Consider the following 22482-nt stretch of genomic DNA (forward strand, 5'->3'; position numbering starts at 1 on the left):
TCCTTACTTTCTCAATAAGCCTTGCATGGGGCACCTTATCAAATGCTTTGCTGAAATCCATATGCACTACATCTACTGCTCTTCCTTCATCAATGTGTTTAGTCACATCCTCAAAAAATTCAATCAGGCTCGTAAGGCATGTCCTGCCCTTGACGAAGCCATACGGACTATTCCTAATCATCTTATACCTCTCCAAATGTTCATATATCCTGCCTCTCAGGATCTTCTCCATCATCTTACCAGCTACTGAAGTAAGACTCACTGGTCTATAATTTCCTGGGCTATCTCTACTCTCCTTCTTGATAAAGGAACAACATCTGCAGCCCTCCAATCCTCGGGAACCTCTCCCGTCCCCTTTGATGATGCAAAGATCATCGTTAGAGGCTCAGCAATCTCCTCCCTCGCCTCCCACAGTAGCCTGGGGTACATTTCGTCCAGTCCTGGCGACCTACCCAACTTGATGCTTTCCAAGAGCTCCAGCACATCCTCTTTCTTAATATCTACATTCTCAAGCTGCACAGTCTGCTGCAAGTCATCACTAAGGTCCTTTTCCATAGTGAATACTGAAGTAAAGTATTCATTAAGTACATCTGCTATTTCCTCCGGTTCCAAACACACTTTCCTACTATCACACTTGATGTCCTATTCTTTCACGTCTTATCCTCTTGCTCTTCACATACTTGTAGAATGCCTTTGGATTTTCCTTAATCATGCCCGCCAAGGCCTTCTCATGGCCCCTTATGGCTCTCCTAATTTCTTTCTTAAGCTCCTTCCTAGCAGCCTTATAATCTTCCAGATCTCTAACATTACCTAGCTCTCTGAACCTTTTGGAAGCTTTTCTCCTTTTTTTAAAAACTTTTTTTATTGCATTTTTAAGTGGTTACAAAGTGAAGTATGAAAAAACAATGTATATAACCCTTACCCCCTCCCCTTAACCCCTCCCCCCTGACTGCCCTATAGAAAAAAAAAAGAAAGAAAGAAAGAATGCCTGGTTGTTGGAAGATCTCCACATGCTCCATGGAATTCGTAATAACTTTAATATGTATATTTATTTCTTTCCCCTAATAACCAATTGTTTCATCTTCAGAGCATCTATATATTTAATCCTATCTTTTGTAAATAAGGGCTCCAAATTTTCAGAAATGTTTCATATTTATCTCTTAAATTATAAGTAATTTTTTCTAATGGAATACAGCCATAGATTTCTTTCTTCCAAGAGTCTATACTTAAATGTGTATCCGATTTCCAAGTAACTGCAATAGCTTTTTTGGCTACTGCCAGTGCAATTTTTATAAATTCTTTCTGATACTTATTTAGTTTGAGTTTTGGTTTTATCCCTTCAATATCACCTAGTAAAAGTAATATTGGATTATGAGGAAATTGTGTTCCTGTAATTTGTTCCAGTAAAAGTCTTAAATTTGTCCAAAAAGGTTGAATTTTAGAGCAAGACCATGTCGAATGTAAAAAAGTACCAGTTTCCTGGTTACATCGGAAACACTGATCCGATAAATTTGGATTTAATTTTTTTATTTTTTGTGGTGTAATATATAATTGATGTAGAAAATTATACTGCACTAATCTTAACCGAACATTTATTGTATTTGTCATACTATCAAGACATAGTCTTGACCAATTTGTTTCTTCAATTTTAATATTCAAATCACTTTCCCATTTTTGTCTTGACTTATGGACTCCTTGTTTAATTGCCTGTCTTTGAATCAAATTATACATACAAGATATAAATTTTTTAATATTTCCTTTTTGAATTAAAATTTCTATTTCATTAGATTTCGGCAATAACATTGTTTGACCTAATTTTTCTCTTAAATAAGCCCTTAATTGAAAGTAACAAAATAAAGTGTTATTTGATATTTTATATTTATTCTTTAATTGATCAAATGACATTAATATACCTCCTTCAAAACAATTCCCTATATATCTAATCCCATTTTGAATCCAATTATATAAAAGTTGATTGTCCATTGTGAAAGGAATAAGTCTATTTTGAATTAAAGATCTGTTTGCTAATAAAGATTTTTTTATCTCATCATCAACATTTATCTTATTCCATAAATCAATCAAATGTTTTAATATAGGAGATTCTTTCTTTTCCCGTATCCATTTAGATTCCCATTTGTATATAAAATCTTCTGGTACGTTTTCTCCTATTTTATCTAATTCTGTTCTAATCCATGCCGGTTTATCTTTCTCGAAAAAAGATGCAATAAATCTAAGTTGATTTGCTTTATAATAATTCTTAAAATTTGGAAGTTGTAATCCTCCTAAATCAAATTTCCATGTCAATTTTTCCAACGATATTCTTGACATCTTACCTTTCCAGAGAAACTTTCTCACATATTTGTTTAACTCTTGAAAAAACTTCTTGGGTAATTGTATTGGCAATGATTGAAATAAATATTGTAGTCTAGGGAATATATTCATTTGTATAGTATTTACTCTACCTACTAATGTTATTGGTAGTGCCATCCATTTATCAAGATCTTCCTGAATTTTTTTCAAAAGTGGTAAATAATTTAATTTGTATGAGTTTTTTATATCATTATCAACTCTTATACCTAAATATTTTATACCATTTGCTGGCCATCTAAATTGAGTTATTAATCGACATTGATTATAATCTCCTTTAGTAAGAGGTAAAATTTCACTTTTATCCCAGTTTATTTTATAACCCGATATTTTCCCATATTCTTCTAGTCTATAAGATAATTTGCGTAGTGAATGTAATGGATCTGTTAAATAAAGTAGAACATCATCAGCAAATAAGTTAATCTTCCTGATTAACTCTGAAACCCTTAATATCTGGGTCCATTCTAATTAATTCAGCTAGTGGTTCTATTGCCAACACAAATAAAGCAGGTGATAGTGGGCAACCTTGCCTAGTTGATCTTGTTAACTGAAATGATGTTGAAATTTGACCATTTGTTACTACTTTAGCTTTGGGATTAGTATTTAAGGTTTTAATCCATTTTATAAATGATGTTCCTAATCCATATTTTTCCAGTACCTTAAATAAAAAATCCCATTCCAATCTATCAAATGCTTTTTCTGCATCTAAAGCAACTGCCACACTCATTTCCTCCCTCTTTTGTGCTAAGTGGATTATACTAAATAACCGAGTTACATTATCTGCCGATTGTCTATTTTTGATAAATCCTGTTTGATCCATATGCACTAATTTTGGTAAGCATTTAGATAATCTATTAGATAAGATTTTTGCTATTATTTTATAATCGGTGTTTAATGAAGAAATAGGTCTATATGATGTTGGTTTTAAAAGGTCTCTATCATTTTTTGGCAATACTATTAAAATAGCTGTTGAAAAAGATTCTGGAAGTTTATGCGTTCTTTCCGCTTGATATATTAACTCCATAAAAGGAGGAATTAATAAATCTTTAAACTTTTTATAAAATTCAGGTGGAAAACCATCTTCTCCTGGAGATTTATTACTTTGAAGTGATCCCAAAGCTTCTTCAACTTCCTTCAATGTAAAAGGCATACCTAATCCCCTCTGTTCTTCTATATTTAATTTTGGAAGAGTTATTTGTGATAAAAATTCTTCTATCTTAATGTCATCATTCTTTGATTCTGATTTATACAACTCAGAATAAAAATTCTTAAAAGCCTCATTAATTTCTAGAGGTTTATAAGTAATTTCATTCACTTTTGTTCGAATTGCATTTATTGTTTTAGAAATCTGATCTGTTTTTAACTGCCATGCAAGAACTTTATGTGATCTTTCACCTAGTTCATAATATCTCTGTTTAGTTCTCATAATTGCTTTTTCTGTTCGATATGTCTGGAGTGTATTGTAGCGCCTCATTTCCTAGCGTATCCGAACCGACTCACAATTAGATAGCCTACGGGGGTTTGCAAGCACAGAGCTTTGGAGCCTCTTCGCCATGGGGGGCCGGTTGACAGAGGCTTAAAAGTGAGGCTGAAGTTTTCGAATAAAGCTTTTCCTTCGACTGCAGCTACCGACTCCGTGTCGTAATTTTAGCGCTGCTTGTAGCACACCGCTACAGTATTATATTTTAACTTCTTATTAATAAGTTGTCTTCGTTTTTCTTCTGTCATATTTCTTTGAGATTCTTTTTCTAATTTTATAATCTCTTTTTCCAATTGATCTATTTCTATCATATATTCCTTCTTAATTTTAGAAGTATAACTTATTATCTGGCCTCTCAAATATGCTTTCATTGCTTCCCACAATATAAATTTATCATCAACTGAATGTAAATTTGTGTCTAAAAAGAACTGAATCTGCTTTTTCATAAAATCACAGAAATCTTGACGTTTTAGTAAAATTGAATTAAATCTCCATCTATAAATTGATTCCTCTTTATCTATCATTATCATTGTCATTATTAAAGGAGAGTGATCAGACAATATTCTTGCTTTATATTCCACATTTTTCACTCTATCTTGAGTATTTGTTGATAATAGGAAAAAATCTATCCTTGAGTATGTTTTATGTCTATTTGAATAAAATGAATAATCCCTTTCTTTTGGATTGATTCTTCTCCATATATCAATCAAATTTAAATCTTTAATGATAGAGTTAATTTTGCTACTTTTGATTTTGTAATAGCCTTTGTTGATCTATCTAAAACTGGATCTAAACAAAAATTAAAATCTCCACCTATTAATATTTTATCATGTGCATTAGCCAAATTCAAAAAGACCTCCTGTATAAATTTTACATCATTTTCATTTGATGCATAAATATTCATAAGAGTCCATAGTTCTGAAAAAATTTGACAATGTATAATTAAATATCTTCCTGCCGAATCAATTAATACATTTTGTATTTTAATTGGTAAATTTTTATTAACCAAAATTGCAACTCCTCTTGCCTTTGAGTTAAATGAAGCTGCAATAACATTTCCAACCCAGTCTCTTTTTAATTTCTGATGTTCTATATCTGTTAAATGAGTTTCTTGTAAGAAAGCTATATCTATTTTCATTTTTTTAATATATGTTAAAATTCTTTTTCTTTTTATTGGTCCATTAAGCCCATTAACATTAAAACTTAAAAAATTCAATAAATTAGTCATTATTTTTATTTATGTTACTCCAATCTATAATAATACCTAATCTTTCAACTTTCATTGTATCCTGGGAAATCTTTTTAGAAGTTTCCATGTTGCTATGTGTGTCCCCACCAATCATCCAGGCAAAAGAATAGAAGAAAAATAGAAAATAAAGAAAAAAAAACAAAATACCCCCCTACTAATGTTGTGAAAGAAAAAAAACACAACATTACCCCCCTCTATTGTACGGGTCATGGCAATCGCCATGATTACACACGTGAATCCCGTAGTAACCGATTCAAAGCTCCCCAGCCCCCCCGCAACATAAAAAGTATATATAAAAAAACATACTATTCTCAATTAATATTTCTAAAATTTTACTTTTCTCCCTTATATCATCCTTAAATGTCCATCAGTTCCATTTGCTTTCTCTGTCTTCGTCTTTAACCATTACATTTAGAAGTCTCTACGCTTAATTAACGAAGAAATGGAAGTTTTTGTGCGAACACCTCCGCATCTTGATAATCAGAAAAAAATCTTTTTCCTTCCTCCAAAAAAATTATCAGTGTTGCTGGGTGACGCATTAAAAACTTATAACCTTTTTCCCATAAAACATTTTTAACTGGATTAAATTCTTTCTTTCTCTTCAAAAGGTTATAACTTATATCAGGATAAAAAAGAACTGGTTTCTCTGCTATCATCAACGGACCTTTTCTTCTTTTAGCACCCTGGGCAGCCGCCCTCAAAATCTTTTCTTTATCCTGGTATCTTAAACATCTTATCAAAATTGATCGCGGATTTTGATCATCTTGAGATCTTGGTCTTAAGGCTCTGTGCACCCTTTCAATCTCAATTAAAGTTTCTTCTCCCATTTCCAATTTTTCAGGAATCCATTTTTGAAAAAAATTTATTGGGTCTTCTCCTTCAGTACCTTCTTTAAGTCCAACAATTTTAATATTGTTGCGTCTACTAAAATTTTCAAGCTTATCAATTTTTCCCACGAGTTGTTTTCTTTCTGATGTCCAGGCATCATTATCATCTTCCATCTTCTTCATTCTTCCATCCACTTCTTCCATTTTGACGTCCAAATCTGTAATTTTCTTTTCCATTTTTTCCTGTTTCTTTGTCATTTTATCAAACATACCCTCCATATTTGTTATTTTTTCTTTAATTACTTTTTGGTTACTTTTAATTACTTTTTCTAATTTTTCTAATTTATGCATTATTAGCCTCAAAGCCTTTTTTGTATTTTCAGAGGAACTTTCATCTTCTTCATCTCCATCTTCGTCTGATTTTTCCAGAGAGTCCGGCTCCCTCTCAGACTCACTTTCACTGTCGGTTTCAGTCGTTGCTGGGTTTTGTAGTTCTGGTTGCTCTCTTTTGCGCATGCTCGTTCCTTTACGCTTGCGCAGTTCTCGTTGATCTTTTCCTTTAGAAATGGCCGATGCTGCCGCGGTCTCCTTTTCTGTTTCACCGGTGGTGTGTTGTACCTGAGTCCGCGGTTCTTCAGTAGAAGTAGGCCTTAATTCTGTTCCAACTTGAGCGGTCTTCGCGGTAGCAGTTTTCTTCGTCCTCTGTTTATGAGGCACAGCTTAAAACAATCCAAAGTAATTTATAAGTAACCTTAAAAAAGTATTAATTAACTTTTCTTCACTTAAACATTAATTTATTAACTTTTTTACGGGAGGGCTGGGTTCCAGCGTCTCGATCCTACGTCATCACGTGACGTCCCCCTGAATGGCTTTTCTTTTCTCCTTGACTAGACATTACAGCCTTTGTAACCACGGTTCCTGTACCCTACCATACCTTCCCTGTCTCATTGGAACGTACCTATACAGAGCTCTACACAAGTATCCCCTGAATATTTGCCACATTTCTTCCATACTTTTCTCTGAGAACATCTGTTTCCAATTTAAGCCTCCAATTTCCTGCCTGATAGCCTCATAATTCCCCTTACTCCAATTAAACGCTTTTCTAACTTGTCTGTTCCTATCTCTCTCCGAAGCTATTGTAAAGGAGATAGAATTATGATCACTATCTCCAAAATGCTCTCCCACTGAGACATCTGACACTTGACCAGGTTCATTTCCCAGTACCAAATCCAGTACAGCCTCTCCTCTTGTAGGCGTACCTACATCTTGTGTCATGAAACCTTCCTGAACACACCTAATAAATTCCACCCCATCTAAACCCCTCGCTCGAGGAAGATGCCAATCTATATTTGGGAAATTAAAATCTCCCATCACGACAACTCTGCTTTTATTACACCTTTCCAGGATCTGTTTCCCTATCTGCTCCTCAAAATCCCTGTTACTATTAGGCAACCTATAAAAAATCACCCAGGAAAGTTATTGACCCCTTCCTGTTTCTAATCTCCACCCACGCAGACTCTGTAGACAATCTCTTCATGGCGTCCACTTTTTCTGTAGCCGTGACACTATCTCTGATCAACAGTGCCACGCCCCCACCTCTTTTGCCTCCCTCCCTGTCCTTTCTGAAACATTGAAAACCCGGCACTTGAAGTAACCAATCCTGTCCATGAACCATCCCAGTCTCTGTAATGGCCACCACATCATATCTCCAAGTACTGATCCACACTCTAAGTTCATCTGCTTTGTTCACAACACTCCTTGCATTAAAATAGACTCATTTCAAGCTTTGGTCTGAGTGCATCCCTTCTCTATCACCTGCCTATCCTCCCTCTCGCACTGTCTGCAAGCTTTACCTATTTGTGAGCCAACCTCCTCTTCCCCAGTCTCTTCCATTCGGTTCCCACCCCCCAACAATTCTAGTTTAAACTCTCCACAGTAGCCTTAGCAAACCTCCCTGCCAGGATATTGGTCCTCCAGGGATTCAAGTGCAACCTGTTCTTTTAGTACAGGTCAAATCTGCCCCAAAAGAGGTCCCAATGATCCTGAAATCTGAATCCCTGCCCTCTGCTCCAATCCCACAGCCACGCATTTATCCTCCACCTCATTCTTTTCCTATTCTTACTGTTGCATGGCAGAGGCAGTAATCCTGAGATTACTACATTTGCGGTCCTGTTTCTCAACTTCCTTCCTAACTCCCTGTAGTCTTTTTTCAAGACCTCTTCCCTTTTCCTACCTATGTCATTGGTACCAATATGTACCACAACCACTGGCTGTTCTCCCTCCCACCGCAGGATATCTTGGATGTGATCTGAAACATCCCGGACCTTGGCACCTGGGAAGCAAACTACCATCTGAGTTTTTTTCCTGCGTCCAGTTAAGAATCGCCTGTCTGACCCCTTAACTATAGAGTCCCCTTTTACTACTGCCGCCTTCTTCCTTTCCCTGCCCTTCTGAGTCACAGGGCCAGACTCTGTGTCAGAGGGACGACCACTGTCACTTCCCCCCAGGTAGGCTGTCCCACCCAACAGTACTCAAACAGGAGTACTTATTGTCAAGGAGTACAGCCACAGGGGTACTCACTAGTACCTGACTCTTCCCCTTCCCTTTTTGACTGTTACCTATGTGTCTGTCTCCCATGGCCCCAGTGTGACCACCAGCCTGTAACTCCTCTCTATCACCTCCTCGCTCTCCCTGACTAGGTGAAGGCCATCGAGCTGCATCTCCAGTTCCCTAACTCAGTCCCTCAGGAGCTGCAGCTCAACACACCTGGTGCAGATATGGCCGTCCGGGAGGCTGGGAGACTCCAGATATGACTCCCACATATGACTCCAAGCACAGAAAACTGGCCTCACACACATACTTCCTACCTCGCCTCATCCTGTTATTGCCTAAGCCCATTGTGCCAAAGCCCTACCACTCTGCTGCCTGCTAGATGTGGCTGCCTTTTTAAACCTTTCACGCTCTACTGCCTGTGCAGCCTCTCTTTAACCCGAGTAGTAAAAAAAACTCCCTTCTCTCCGAAAAACAGCAGTTCACTTGCATAACTTCATGTATGTATCCAAACTCTCAGTTCATCAACACACACAAAATGCCGGTAGAACACAGCAGGCCAGGCAGCATCCACAGGCAGAAACGACGTCGACGTCCCGGGCCGAGACCCCCCGCTTCTGCCTGTGGATGCTGCCTGGCCTGCTGTGTTCTACCAGCATTTTGTTTGTGTTGTTGTTTGAATTTCCAGCATCTGCAGATTTCCTCGTGTTTGCTCTCAGTTCATCACCTTTGTTCCTGATGCTTCTTGCATTGAAGTACACACACTTTAGCCCTTCTATCTTACTACCTTTACACCCTTTATTCTGCTTCTCTTTCCTAAAAGCCTCTCTATATGTTAGATCTGGCGTTACTCCATGCACTATACTTGCAGTTCTCACATGACCTTTATCCTCCTCAACCTCACTATCTGCTCTAGCACACTGGTTCCTCTACCCCTGCAAAACTAGTTTAAACCACCCCGGAGCAGCACTAGCAAACCTTCCTGCAAGGATGTTAGTCCCCCTCCAGTTCAGGTGCAACCCATCCTGTCAGAACAGGTCTCACCTTCCCTGGAACAAGGCCCAATTGTCCAGAAACATGAAGCCCTCCCTCTTGCACCGACTCCTCAGCCACGTATTTAACTGCATTATCTTCCTATTTCTAGCCTCACTGGCACGTGGCACAGGTAGCAATCCTGAGGTTGCAACCCTGGAGGTCCTGTCCTTCAACTTTGTACCTAACTCCCTAAACTCTCTTTGCAGGACCTCCTCCTTCTTGCCCATTCATTACCTATTCTGGCAAGAGTTCTGAGATTAGTGGTCTTATGCAGGTTCTGCTGAGACCTTGCTGCATGTGATATATAGAAATCTGTATGGAAATCTGGATTGACATATAATGTGGAACTTGGTGCTGGTGTGGATAGTGTAGAAGATTGCCAAAGGTTACGGTGGGATATAATTCAGTTGGGCAAATAACAGGTGAATAGAGCTTAACCCAACCAAATGTGAGTTGTTGCACTTTGGAAGGTATAGATATAAATATCTATATAAATATTTCAAAGGAAATGGCGGGGCAAAATTTTTTAAGAAAGGAATGGTGGGTCCCTGGAATGCACTAACATGAATGGTAGTGGAGGGAAATAAGATGGAGGCATTCAGGAAACTCTTAGACAGTCCCATAAATGTGCCAGAAATGGAGGAATATGGAGGAAAAGGGATTAATTTATTTAGGCATTTAGTTGTGGCCTGATCCAGTGCTTTTCCATGTTCTATGTAAATGGTTGGGCTCGGTTGCTCTCTGATCTTGGCAATCCATTTGCAAATGTTTTATCACCAAATAAGGGGATATCATCAGTGTGCTGTTAACCTGTGGTGTGTGCTCCAAATGCTTGACCTTTATCTACTTCTCAATCAATTGATTGGTCATCATAATGAAAACTTGCATGTGATGTAGGGAGGGGTCTCATCACCGATTGGTTGTACAATGAACTCTGTGCATGTCTGGAATTTTGCCTGCATTGGCTTATAGATGGGATCGAGGTCTATATGTCTGTTTATAGAATTGTTTGCAGAAAACCACATTTCTAGGAACTCTTGCATGCCTAGTCAAATTTCACTGATGCATTTCACTGATGCCTAGTCAAATTTGTGCCCTTCTTGATCTTCACAGGTAGAGACTAGGGAGAGTGGGTCATGCCGTTGTACAGCCAATTGATGTTCATGCATTCTTGTGGATTGTTTTCTCCCAGTCTAGTATATGCTGTAGTCTCCACATTGGGTTTTGAATATTTATCTTGTTCTATGTAGATCCCACCCTCGGACTTGCTAGTTTAATGCCTTTTCCTTCCTGTTATCCATCCATTCATTCCAATAAGTCCATGTCAGTTCTATGGAGATCACTTTGTGAAGGAACAGGAACTAATCACATTGTTTTCTCCGCACTAGGTGCTTCCAAATGATGAGCTGGTTGAACCCAGCCGCTCACACAAACACAAACAATGGAAGAAAGTTTTGCCGGAGATCTACTTGACTCGACTTCTCTCCACCAAGGTGAGGCATTTATGTGGTGGAATACCCCATGGATGGTAGCTACAGCGGGCCCTAAGTCCCTCCTGGCACACCATGCGTGTGCCTTTGTTTGCACATGCTTATTCAGGAACTTCCTACAAGGCAGCTGTGATATGTCTGCTTGTACAATGTATACGTTGTTGTATCTCAAAGAGTGAGAGCCTACAACTAGCAATGCATCCCTACACTCTGTTGCTGTCCACGAATACCTTCTGACACCTCTGTCTTTATCGAGAGTTAATGGTGGTGCAGACTAAGTAAGTGCTCACAGTTCAGGACAACTCAATCTTTTTTAATGCTCAAAAGTATACAGGCATTACAAATTATTAAAATTCCCAAACAAGATGGTAATTTAACTACTGATCATAAAGAAATTAATAATACTTTTCAAGATTTTTATAAATCTTTATATCAATCAGAATTTGATGGTGACCAGTCCATGATAGATAATTTTTTTAACAATTTGAATATTCCTAAACTGATTGATGAAGACCATAGCCTGTTAGATGCTCCTATCTCTATGGTGGAAATAGGAGAGGCTATCTCATCAATGAATTCAGGGAAAGCTCCTGGTCCTGATGGTTATATAGTAGAATTTTTTAAAACTTTTTCTTCTTTGCTCTCTCCTTGGTTATGTGAAATTTTTAATGATGCGTTTGCTAAGAAGAGATTACCTCAATCTTTTTATGAAGCTAATATCTCTCTAATTCTTAAAAAAGATAAAGATCCTACTTTATGTACATATTATCGCCCTATATCACTATTAAATGTAGATTCTAAGATTCTTACAAAAATTTTAGCCATTAGATTAGAAAAAGTACTATCACAGATTATTTCAGAAGATCAAACTGGTTTTATGAGGAATCGGTATTCCTTTTTTAATGTTAGAAAATTGATTAATATAATTCATACTTCACCACCCACAATCCCAGAATGTGTTATTTCATTAGATGCTGAAAAAGCTTTTGATAGAGTTGAATGGATATATTTATTTAATACATTGAGAAATTTTAATTTTAGTCCTAACTTTATATCATGGATTAAATTAATATATTATAAACCTGTTGCTTCTGTTCTTACAAATAACTATAGATCCTCTTTTTTTCAATTATCTCGTGGTACGAGACAAGGCTGTCCCTTAAGTCCTTTATTATTTAATATTGCATTAGAACCTTTAGCTATTGCTATTCGTGAATCTCCTAATATTTTTGGTATTACCCGTAATGAGAAGTTATACAAATTATCACTTTATGCTGATGATTTGCTGTTATATATTTCTGACCCTGATAGGTCTATTCCCGCTATTTTATCCTTGTTGGTTCAATTTGGTATTTTTTCTGGTTATAAACTAAATTTAGATAAGAGTGAATTATTTCCTTTAAATGCACAAACTTTATTGAGTGATAGGATACCATTTAAAGTTGTTACTGATAACTTTACCTATTTAGGTATAAAAATTACCAAGAAATATAAAGATTTATTTAGACTGAATTTTTTACCTATGCTTCATCAAATTCATCAACTTACTACAAGATGGTCTCCTTTATTTTTATCATTAATTGGTCGGATTAATGCTATTAAAATGATGATTTTACCGAAATTTTTATACTTATTTCAAGCCTTACCAATTTTTATTTCTAAATCTTTTTTTGATAACATTGATTCAAAAATTTCCTCATTTGTGTGGCAAAATAAAAACCCTAGGTTAAGTAAAAAGCAATTACAAAAATCTAAAAAAGATGGTGGTTTAGCTTTACCTAACTTTAGATTTTATTATTGGGCAAATAATATTCGTAATTTAATGTATTGGAAACTAGATTTGGATTCACCATTGTGCCCACAGTGGGTAAATTTGGAATGTAATGAGGTAAAGGGATATTCTCTATTCTCTGTTCTTGGTTCTTGTCTTCCTGCTGATTTAGTTAAATTTAATAAACAAATATCTAATCCTGTTATTAAACATACATTACGAATTTGGTTTCAATTTCGTAAGTTTTTTACTTTGAAAAACTTTGTTCTTGATAGCCCTATCTTACTTAATTTCTTTTTCAAACCCTCTTGGACAGATCAAGCTTTTAACATATGGAAAAGGAAAGGTATAAAATGTTTTTGTGATCTTTTCTTTGAAGATACTTTGATGTCATTTGACCAACTTTCCAACAAATTTGAATTACCTAAATCTAATTTTTTCAGATATTTACAAATTAGAAATTTTTTACATAAAGTTTTACCATCTTTTCCTAATTCAACTTTAGTGGATTTTACAGATTTGATTTTTACCTTAAACCCTTGTCAGAAGGGATTAGTAGCTTTTATTTATAATATGATAATGAAGATACAACCAGAAATATCAGTTAGAATTAAACAAGAATGGGAAAAAGAACTTCGATATAATATATCAACAGATAAATGGGAAAAAATTTTGCAAATGGTTAATTCCTCTTCTATATGTGCTAAACATGCTTTAATACAATTTAAAATTGTACATAGAGCTCATAAGTCTAAAGATAAACTTGCTCGATTCTATTCTCATATTAACCCTCAATGTGACAGATGTCATTCAGAAGTGGCCTCATTGACCCATATGTTTTGGTCATGTCCCACTTTACATAACTATTGGAAGGACATATTTACTACTATTTCCTCAATTTGGAATATAGATTTACAACCTCATTTTATTACTGCAATTTTTGGCATACCAAATGAAGATGATAATCAGTTTTCCCCTTCAATCAGACGAATGATTGCTTTTGTAACATTAATGGCCAGAAGGTCTATATTACAAAACTGGAAAGAAGTAAATCCCCCTACCACGTTTCAGTGGCTTTCTCAAACTATTTCTTATCTGAGCCTGGAAAAAATTAGAAGCACTATTTTTGACTCATCAATTAAATTTGAAGAAACTTGGAGACCGTTTATTTGACATTTTCATATGAATTAATTTGGCCTTTTCCAGACCTTCTTTCTGCTTATTCATGTTCAGGTATGGAGTTCCGGAGTTTTTTTTGACACTATCATATACTTGTAAGCTATTACTATTGCCCATGTTAGTTTAGTTTAGTGTTTTATTTTTCTTAATATATACTTTTTCCACATATTTTCAAATTTTTTCTTCTTTTAATGGTTATTTTTGTTTTTTTTCATATATAATCATATGGACTTGATTGATTAAGGTATTTTTTTCTGCTGATGTTTAATAGGATATTGTTATCTTATTATCAACGTGACTTCAAGTCTATTGTATTCATAATTTACTCATTATTATGTTATGTTTTTTTATATGTATATATGAAAATCAATTAAAAAATTGAAAAAGAAAGGGGAAAAAAAAGTATACAGGCATTCAACTGACCCATATAGCTCTCAATGATCTTGCATTTAACTCTGCCTTAATTTGTTACTCGATTCATTAAAACATAAAATTCACAAGTTAAACTCATATACAACCTGTACAAGATGAACAGGCTAGACACACTTCAAATGGTCAAATTTTCCTCTGCATTGTGAAATTAGGGTCCTTTATTTGACGTGGTTGTTCCCAGATTGCTGCTGCCAAGATATTTGATATTATTCCTTGTATATTCTACTTGCACCAATTTTTTGGAATTCTGCAGCTCCTTCCACCCCAGCTGAGCCAATCAGACACAGAGGAGTTTGCTCTTGACATTTCTCCTGTGTTGGTCTGATGACCATCTTCACTGGCATCTATTTCACTGTGATATCCTAGGCCCCTACCTATCTCTTATTACTAGAATGACAATTGACTGTAGCCCACTGCTGAGTCCTTGTATGCCATGGAAAATATTTGAGTGCATTGCATTGTACTACCACCAGGTGGCTGCTGTCTTCTTGTTTTCAATTTATTAGACTTCTAAGAGCTTGAATACCACTATAAGACCAAGCAATGGCCTTGCAACCCCTATCCAATCTAGCAGTATTACCCCCGATAGCTTGCACTCTATGCTTTTCCCCAATAGCTCTTCGTTAACCTCATTCTCCCCATTGCAGGGCACGCTGCAGAAGTTTCTGGATGATCTATTCTGTGCACTTCTTAGTATCCATACTGTGAAGCCCCCCTTTGCAGTGAAGTATTTCTTTGATTTCCTGGAAGAGCAAGCTGAGAAACGGGGTACTGCTGATCCAGACACTCTGCATATCTGGAAAACTAACAGGTAAGCTCACAGCCCCAAGCATGCTCCACTTCTGTAAAACATCTGGAAAACAGGTGAGACACTGATCCATCTGGAGATACTGATGCAGACATCTGGAAAATAATTGGGTGTGCCAGACACATGGAAAATAGGTAAGACTGACACATCTGGAAAACAGACAGATGAGCCTGAGCCAGGTGTTCTCCACATCTAGACACTGAACTTGGTGCCCACCACATCTGGAAATCAAGCAAATGAGTAAGTTTCTTCTTACAGTGACACTTGGAGAAGTAGCAATGGTTAAATAGTCCATGTCATATCAGAGAATGTATACAACCTGAAATTTTTGCTCTTTGCAGACATCCACAAAAATAGATGAGAACCCCAAAGAATGAATGACAGAAAAACATCAGAACCCCAAAGCCCCCTCTCTCCCTCCCATGCACAAGCAGCAGCAAAGCACCAACCTGCACCTCCCCCCACCATTCAGCTGAGAGCATCAGTGCCCATCACCCACCAAGCAAGCAATAGAAAAGTCCCTAAAGAGAGTCCATGATCACAGTCCAGCAAAAACTATTGTTCACCCAACAATTCGACATGCCTCAGGCTCTGTCTCAATAACAAGGAACAGAAAGGTGGCACCACAGCAAGGGGGAGGGAGCAACAAAAACAACAGCTGTTTCACTGTTACAGTCTGCTATGTTGCTTTTATTCTGAGTTTGTCCAACTTGAGGAGAGGGAGACTGACACTCTGACAACCAATCCGTTGTTCGCAATCTTCCATTTCTCCAATGATGCCTCAGTCAACGACATCTCTTGGAGTCCAACCATCCACAGGGCCTCACCCTGAAGGCAGGTGTCTTCCAGGCCACATTCTTGAGATACCAACAAATGGCTGGTCATTGAGGTCCAAGAGGGTGGGAACCACTGCTGTAAAGAACTGTAGTCTAAGTTCAGCATGTATATAAAATCAGTCCCTGTATTCTATACCTGCATGAGGGATTCCTTGCTCTCCATGAGCCAGAAAAAAAAGGAAAGTATTGACTAGGTTATCTGGCCTCAGTGGTTGAGAAGATGTTGGAGTCAATTGTCAAGGTGGTGGTTTAAGGGTACTTCGAGGCACATGAAAAAATAGCCTGTAGTCAGCATAGTTCCTTTAAGGGAAAATCTTGCCTGACCAATCTGTTGAAATTCTTTGAAGATGTAACAAGCAGGATAGACAATCAGTTGATGTTGGGTACTTATTTTTCAGAAGGTCTGTGACAATTTAAGAGCCCATGGTATTGCAGGAAAGATGTATAGAGCATAGAGCATTGACTGAATAGCAGGATGTAAAGAGTGGGAATAAAAGGAGCCTTTTCTGGTTGGATGCTGGTGACTAGTGATGTTCAGCAGGGGTCTGTGTTGGGAAACCTTTTTACATTATATAACAGTGACTTGGACGGTAGAATTCATGGTTTTGCGGCCAGGTTTGCAGATGATCTGAAAATAGGTGGAGGAGCAGGAAGTTTTGAGGAAGTAGAGAGGCTGCAGAAGGACTTAGACAGTTAAGGAAAATAGGCAAAGAAGTGGCAGATAGAATACAGTATTGGGAAGTATATAGCCATGCACTTTGGTAGAAGAAATAAAAGCATTTTCTCTAAATGGAGAGAAAATTCAATATCTGAGGTGCAAAGGGACTTTAGAGTCCTCACAACACACACAAAATGCTGGTGTAACGCAGCAGGGCAGGCAGCATCTATAGACAGAAGCACTGTCGACGTTTCGGGCTGAGACCCTTCGTCAAGATTAACTGAAAGGAAAGATAGTAAGAGATTTGAAAGTAGGAGGAGGAGGGGGAAATGCAAAATGATAGGAGAAGACCAGAGGGGGTGGGGTGAAGCTGAGAGCTGGGAAGGTGATTGGCAAAAGGGATACAGAGTCTGAGAAGGGAAAGGATCATGGGCGGGAGACCTAGAGAGAAGGAAAGGGGGGGATGGAGAACAGGCAGAGTGATGGGCAGAGAGAGAGAGGAAGAAAAAGAGGAGGGGGGAGGAAACTAAATATATTAGGGATGGGGTAAGAAGCGGAGGAGGGGCATTAACGGAATTTAGAGAAGTCAATGTTCATGCCATCAGGTTGGAGGCTACCCTGCTGGTATATAAGGTGTTGTTCCTCCAACCTGAGTGTAGCTCCATCTTGACAGTAGAGTAGGCCATGGATAGACATATCAGAATGGGAATGGGACATGGAATTAAAATGTGTGGCCACTGGGAGATCCTGCTTTCTCTGGCGGACAGAGCGTAGGTGTTCAGCGAAACGGTCTCCCAGTCTGCGTCGGGTCTCACCAATATATAAATATATATAGATGTTCTCCATCTCCCTCTGGTACTTCCCTGCCCCTTTCTTTCTTCCTAGGCCTCCTGTCCCATGATTCTTTCCCTTCTCCAGCTCTGTATCCCTTTTACTAATAACCTTTCCAGCTCTCAGCTTCATCCTAACCCCTCCGGTCTTCTCCTACCATTTCACATTTCCCCCTCCCCCTCCTACTTTCAAATCTCTTACTGTCTTTCCTTTCAGTTAGTACTGACGAAGGGTATGCTGCCTGGCCTGCTGTGTTCCACCAGCATTTTGTGTGTGTTGTTGCTTGAATTTCCAGCATCTGCAGATTTCCTCGTGTTGCTTTAGAGTCCTCATGCAGGATTCCCTAAATGTTAATGTACAGTTGAGTCTATGGTGAGGAAGGCAAATGTGATGTTAGCATTCATTTCAAGAGGACTAGAATATAAAAGCAAGGATGTAATGCTGAGGCTTTATAAGGCACTGGTGAAGACTCACTTGGCAGTTTTCGGCTATCTAATAAAAATGTGTTGACATTGGAGAGGTTTCAAAGGAGATTCACGGAAATAATTCCAGGATTGAATGCTTCTCAGAAGAGGAGCATTTTATGGCTCTGGGCCTCCAATCATTGGAATTCAGAAGAATGAGGGGTGATCTCATCAAAACCTATCAAATGTTGAAAAGCCTTGCTTAGAGTGAATGTGGGGAGGATGTTTCCAGTGGTGGGGGAGTCCTGATGTAGAATCTCAGCCCAAAATGAGACTGGGAAAAGACTGAGTTGTTATCCTTGAAACAGGGGGTTGTGAGAGGGCCTGATAGAGGTGTCTGAAGTTGTAAAGTGTTGAAAGAGAAACTGCTTCCTTTGTGTCATGAATCCTATGACAAGTTGAAAAGGACCAGCAGAAATGGAACACACCTCTGGAGTCTGATTTACCATAAGATTATATTTATTACTACTACAAATTAATATCATTAAAACTGGACAATACGATACAGGTTATAAGCTATTATATATATATATATCTCTGTAAATGTGTGTGTGTGGATACAAAGATAATAGCCGGGAGGTAGATATCAGTCTTACGGTGTCAGGTAAGTTTAAACAGTTCAGTTCACTTTGTATTGCGTCGAGTTGAATTGATGGAGAGAGAGAGAGTTAATTGAGTTGATTGGCAGCTTTAGTTGTTCTTGCTTCCGAAGTCTTTAGAGTCACTTCGTGTGAACCCCACACAGACACAGACGGACAGAGCCCCTTCTAGGGAATGGTCTACTAACCCACGGCACGGGTTCACCACCAGCAGACCCCCACAGGCAAGCTCTTACCTGCACTGGTAATCACGGGTTGAAATTAATCGGTTTGTGGCCTCCACCCTCATGGTGGTCTTAAACTCCACCAGTAGTTTCTTGGGTAGCTTCCGCACTTCTCCTGTGTTGTGTCTCCTTTGCCGTTATCAGACCAAAAGCCTCAACTTTTTATAATCCATTCAAAATTCCAGCCATCCGTTAGCTCAACTGTTCTGAGCTGTTACTATGGTGACTTCCCAGCTGGTGTCTCAGCTGGCACCGTACTCACTCTCTCAAGGTCACAATTAAAACTGAGAGTCACAAAACCAAGTCAGAGGCCTCTCTCTCTTTTAATTGCCTCCTTGTTCATTAGACTGCTGAATTTTCTAGCAGTTTCTCACCTACGTGACACTTCGGCAGAGGGGGTAAGGGCAGGAGGACACAACCTCAGAATAGAGGGTGTCTTTTTAGAATGGAGATGATGAATTTCTTTAGCCAGAGAATGGAGAATCTGTGGAATTTGTTATTACAGGTGGCTGTGGAGGTGGTCAATGGGTACATTTAAGGCAGAGGTTGCTAGATTCTTGATTAGTCATTGCATGAAGAGATATGGAGAGAAGGCAGGAGATTGGAGCCATGATGCAATGGAGGAGCAGATTTGATGAGCCAACTGGCCTGATTTTGCTCCTATAGCTAATGGTCCTGTCCCCTCAGGTGAAATGCAGATTCCTCAATCGAGACCCTTGTTATTTCTTTTGGAAGCGTTGTTCCAACAGATTCCTTGAAAACATCGTGGCCATCTTGACATAAGCTGAGGCACAGGTTCCAGTGCTAGCCCTGAAAAATAGATCTTCTCCCGACATGATAGCATAGAACAGCAGGTACTGTAGCAGGTAGTGTCATGCTATTACAGTGCCAGTGACCCAGGTTCAATTCTGCCACTGTCTGGAAGGAATTTTTTATGTTCTCCCTATGATTACATGGGTTTCCTCCAGGTGTTCCAGTTTCCTCCCACATTCCAAACTAGTATGGGTTAGTAGGTTAATTGGTCACATGGGTGTAATTGGCAGCACTGACTGGGAAAGGCCTTTTACTGTGTTTTGTCTCTATATAAATAACAATATCCTGAAGAAGTATTTCAACCTCACTCCATATTGGATTTCTCCGTTTCCAGCTTGCCGCTTCGCTTCTGGGTGAACATTCTGAAGAACCCTCAGTTTGTGTTTGATATAGAGAAGACTGACCACATGGACGCTTGTCTGTCAGTGATAGCCCAGGCTTTCATCGATGCTTGTTCCATCTCAGACTTACAGCTCGGAAAGGTAATTTGTCAGTTCGACAGAGTAACAGCAGGAGGACTGAAATCTACTTTTTGTTTAATTGGTTAGAAAACAGAATAACAGATGTCAGAAGTGAGTTACAGTATGGAAGGATTGGGTCTGCTCCAGCTGCTTATATATATAAAAAACTGGTCCCACTCCCTTTAGCCTTCAAATCCTTTAATTTCAGTTGCTTTGCCAACTTTTGTTGAACTTCCCTTCATTATTCACCCAGCAATATATTCTAGTCCAGAACCACTTACCATAAAAATGGGTTTTCCTGATCTCACTTTTAGTTTGTCATTCGTCTTTGTTCTGTGAATCATGACCATTACCTCCTCTGCCAGTGGAAGCAGTTTCTCTCTGCTTATGTCAGCACATCTTCAGACACCTTTATCAAGTCCTCTCACAGCCTGCTCTGTTCTGAGGATATCAACTCCAGCTTCCCCTGACTCATTTTGGGCTGAGACTCTTCATCAGGATTGGAAAGGAAGGGGGAGAGAAGCCAGAACAAGAGGATGAGGCAAGGGGAAGTACAAGCTGGTAGGTGACAGCTGAAACCAGGTGAGAGAGCGAAGTAGGTGGGTGGAAGGGGTGGGATGAAGTGAGAAGCTGGGGCAGGGGGGTAATAAGTGAAAAAAAAGTAAAGGGCTGAAGAAGAACGAAACTGATAGAGGACAGAGGACCATGGGAGAAAGGGAAGGAGCAGGGGCACCAGACAGAGGCGAAGGTGAGGAGAAGTCGAGAGGTAAGAGGGGAACCAGAATGGAGAATGGAAAAAGAGAGAAGGGGAGGTTAGAATTCACTGAAAGTTTAATCGATGTTCACACTGTCAGGTTTGAGGCTACCCAGTCAGAATATGAGGTGTTGCTCCTCCAGTCTGAGAGTGGCATCATCATAGCTGTTGAGGAAACCATGGACCGACATGTCAGAATGGGAAATAGAATTAAAATGGGTGACCACCAGAAGGCTGCTTCCTTCCCCCCCGCCCCCCCCCCACTTTTTGTGGTGGACAGAGCGAGTGTTCAGAATTACTGAGCCTCAAATGAAGTTTGTGCCGTTGTTTTCTGGCAGAGGGACCAACACACAAATAATTTGGAGCTACTTGTGGCATTTCATGCATGCTAATGCTTAGGCATAGTGGGTGGGAAATACACTGATGATTATTCCCCATAGTCACAGAAACCTCAAGCTAGTTAATCAACAAGACAGCACACCTTATCATGGGTGATGAGTGACCAGCAATAAATGCTGGCCTTGATGGCATTTCCCCATTCCCAAAAGCAACTGTTGATAAATGACTACTTCATGGAGCATGTGGAATTCTTGTTTTTTTTTATTGCTTTCCTTAGGATTCACCAACAAATAAACTCTTGTATGCCAAGGAAATCCCTGAATACAAGAAGGTGGTGCAGAGATATTACAAAGAAATTCAGGAAATGATCACACTGAGTGAACAGGAAATGAATGCTCACCTGGCAGAGGAATCCCGGGTAAGTAATGAGCGTGAGGAGCACAGCGGTAAGGATTATCTAGTGTGCAGCAATTATCAAACCTACTGCCCCTGCCCATGCATTGTGTAAAGTGGGATTTGCTTGAGTACTCATCATGAACATGTAGAGAAAATTTTAAGGATGTTGCCAGGATTTGTGGACCTGAATTATAGGGAAAGGTTGAGTAGAGTTAGGACTTTATTCCCTGGAGCGTAGGAGAATGAGGGGAGATTTGATAAAGGTATACAAAATTATGAGAGTTTTAGATAGGGTTAATGCAAGCAGGTTTCTTCCCCCACTGAGGTTTGGTGGTGGATGCAGGTTTGATTTCAACATTCAAGAGAAATTTAAATATGGGTGGGAGGGGTATGGAGAGCTATGATCCAATGCAGGTTGATGGAACTAGGTAGAGTAATAGTCTGGCACAGATTAGGTGGGCTGAAGGGCCTAATTCTATGCTGTAATGATATATAACTTTAAGTCATTTTCATAAGAGGATAAGTTCTTTGCGTCTGGAAATAAGGAACTACAAACAAGCTCCGGCTTCAGATTTCTAATCAATCTTTTGTTTATTTTCATTACAGAAATACCAAAATGAGTTTAACACAAACTTTGCCATGGCTGAGATCTATAAATATGCCAAACGATATCGCACTCAGGTAAGTCCATCAGTAGTCCATCGTCAGAATGTTTCAGCTCTTCACACCAAATTACTGCAGCAAACCACCTCTTTAAAAAGAGGCAGGCTTATTCCTTTTGAAGTCCATCTCCCCACCACACATGTACATTCACTCAGACACACTCTGAGACAAGCACTGAAACTCACTGATTCTGGTACACACACATACTCACATATGAGCACATTGTCATTTAAAAGGTATATATTTACTAACAAGT

The 22482-nt window shown here is 38.7% G+C and overlaps 1 protein-coding gene across 1 annotated transcript in view; it reads left to right on the forward strand.

Annotated features, from left to right (window-relative positions):
- The window catches only part of plxnd1 (plexin D1), a 198854-nt gene that overhangs the window by 173124 nt on the left and 3248 nt on the right, over positions 1–22482 (forward strand). Inside the window, exons 31-35 of the mRNA XM_059944489.1 lie at positions 10897–11001; positions 15028–15191; positions 19948–20095; positions 21445–21585; positions 22170–22244. Coding sequence (XP_059800472.1) covers positions 10897–11001; positions 15028–15191; positions 19948–20095; positions 21445–21585; positions 22170–22244 — 633 coding nt within the window. The remainder of the gene's footprint in view (positions 1–10896; positions 11002–15027; positions 15192–19947; positions 20096–21444; positions 21586–22169; positions 22245–22482) is intronic.

Source organism: Hypanus sabinus, chromosome 19, assembly GCF_030144855.1.
Source record: "Hypanus sabinus isolate sHypSab1 chromosome 19, sHypSab1.hap1, whole genome shotgun sequence".
NCBI classification, from domain to species: Eukaryota; Metazoa; Chordata; class Chondrichthyes; order Myliobatiformes; family Dasyatidae; genus Hypanus; species Hypanus sabinus.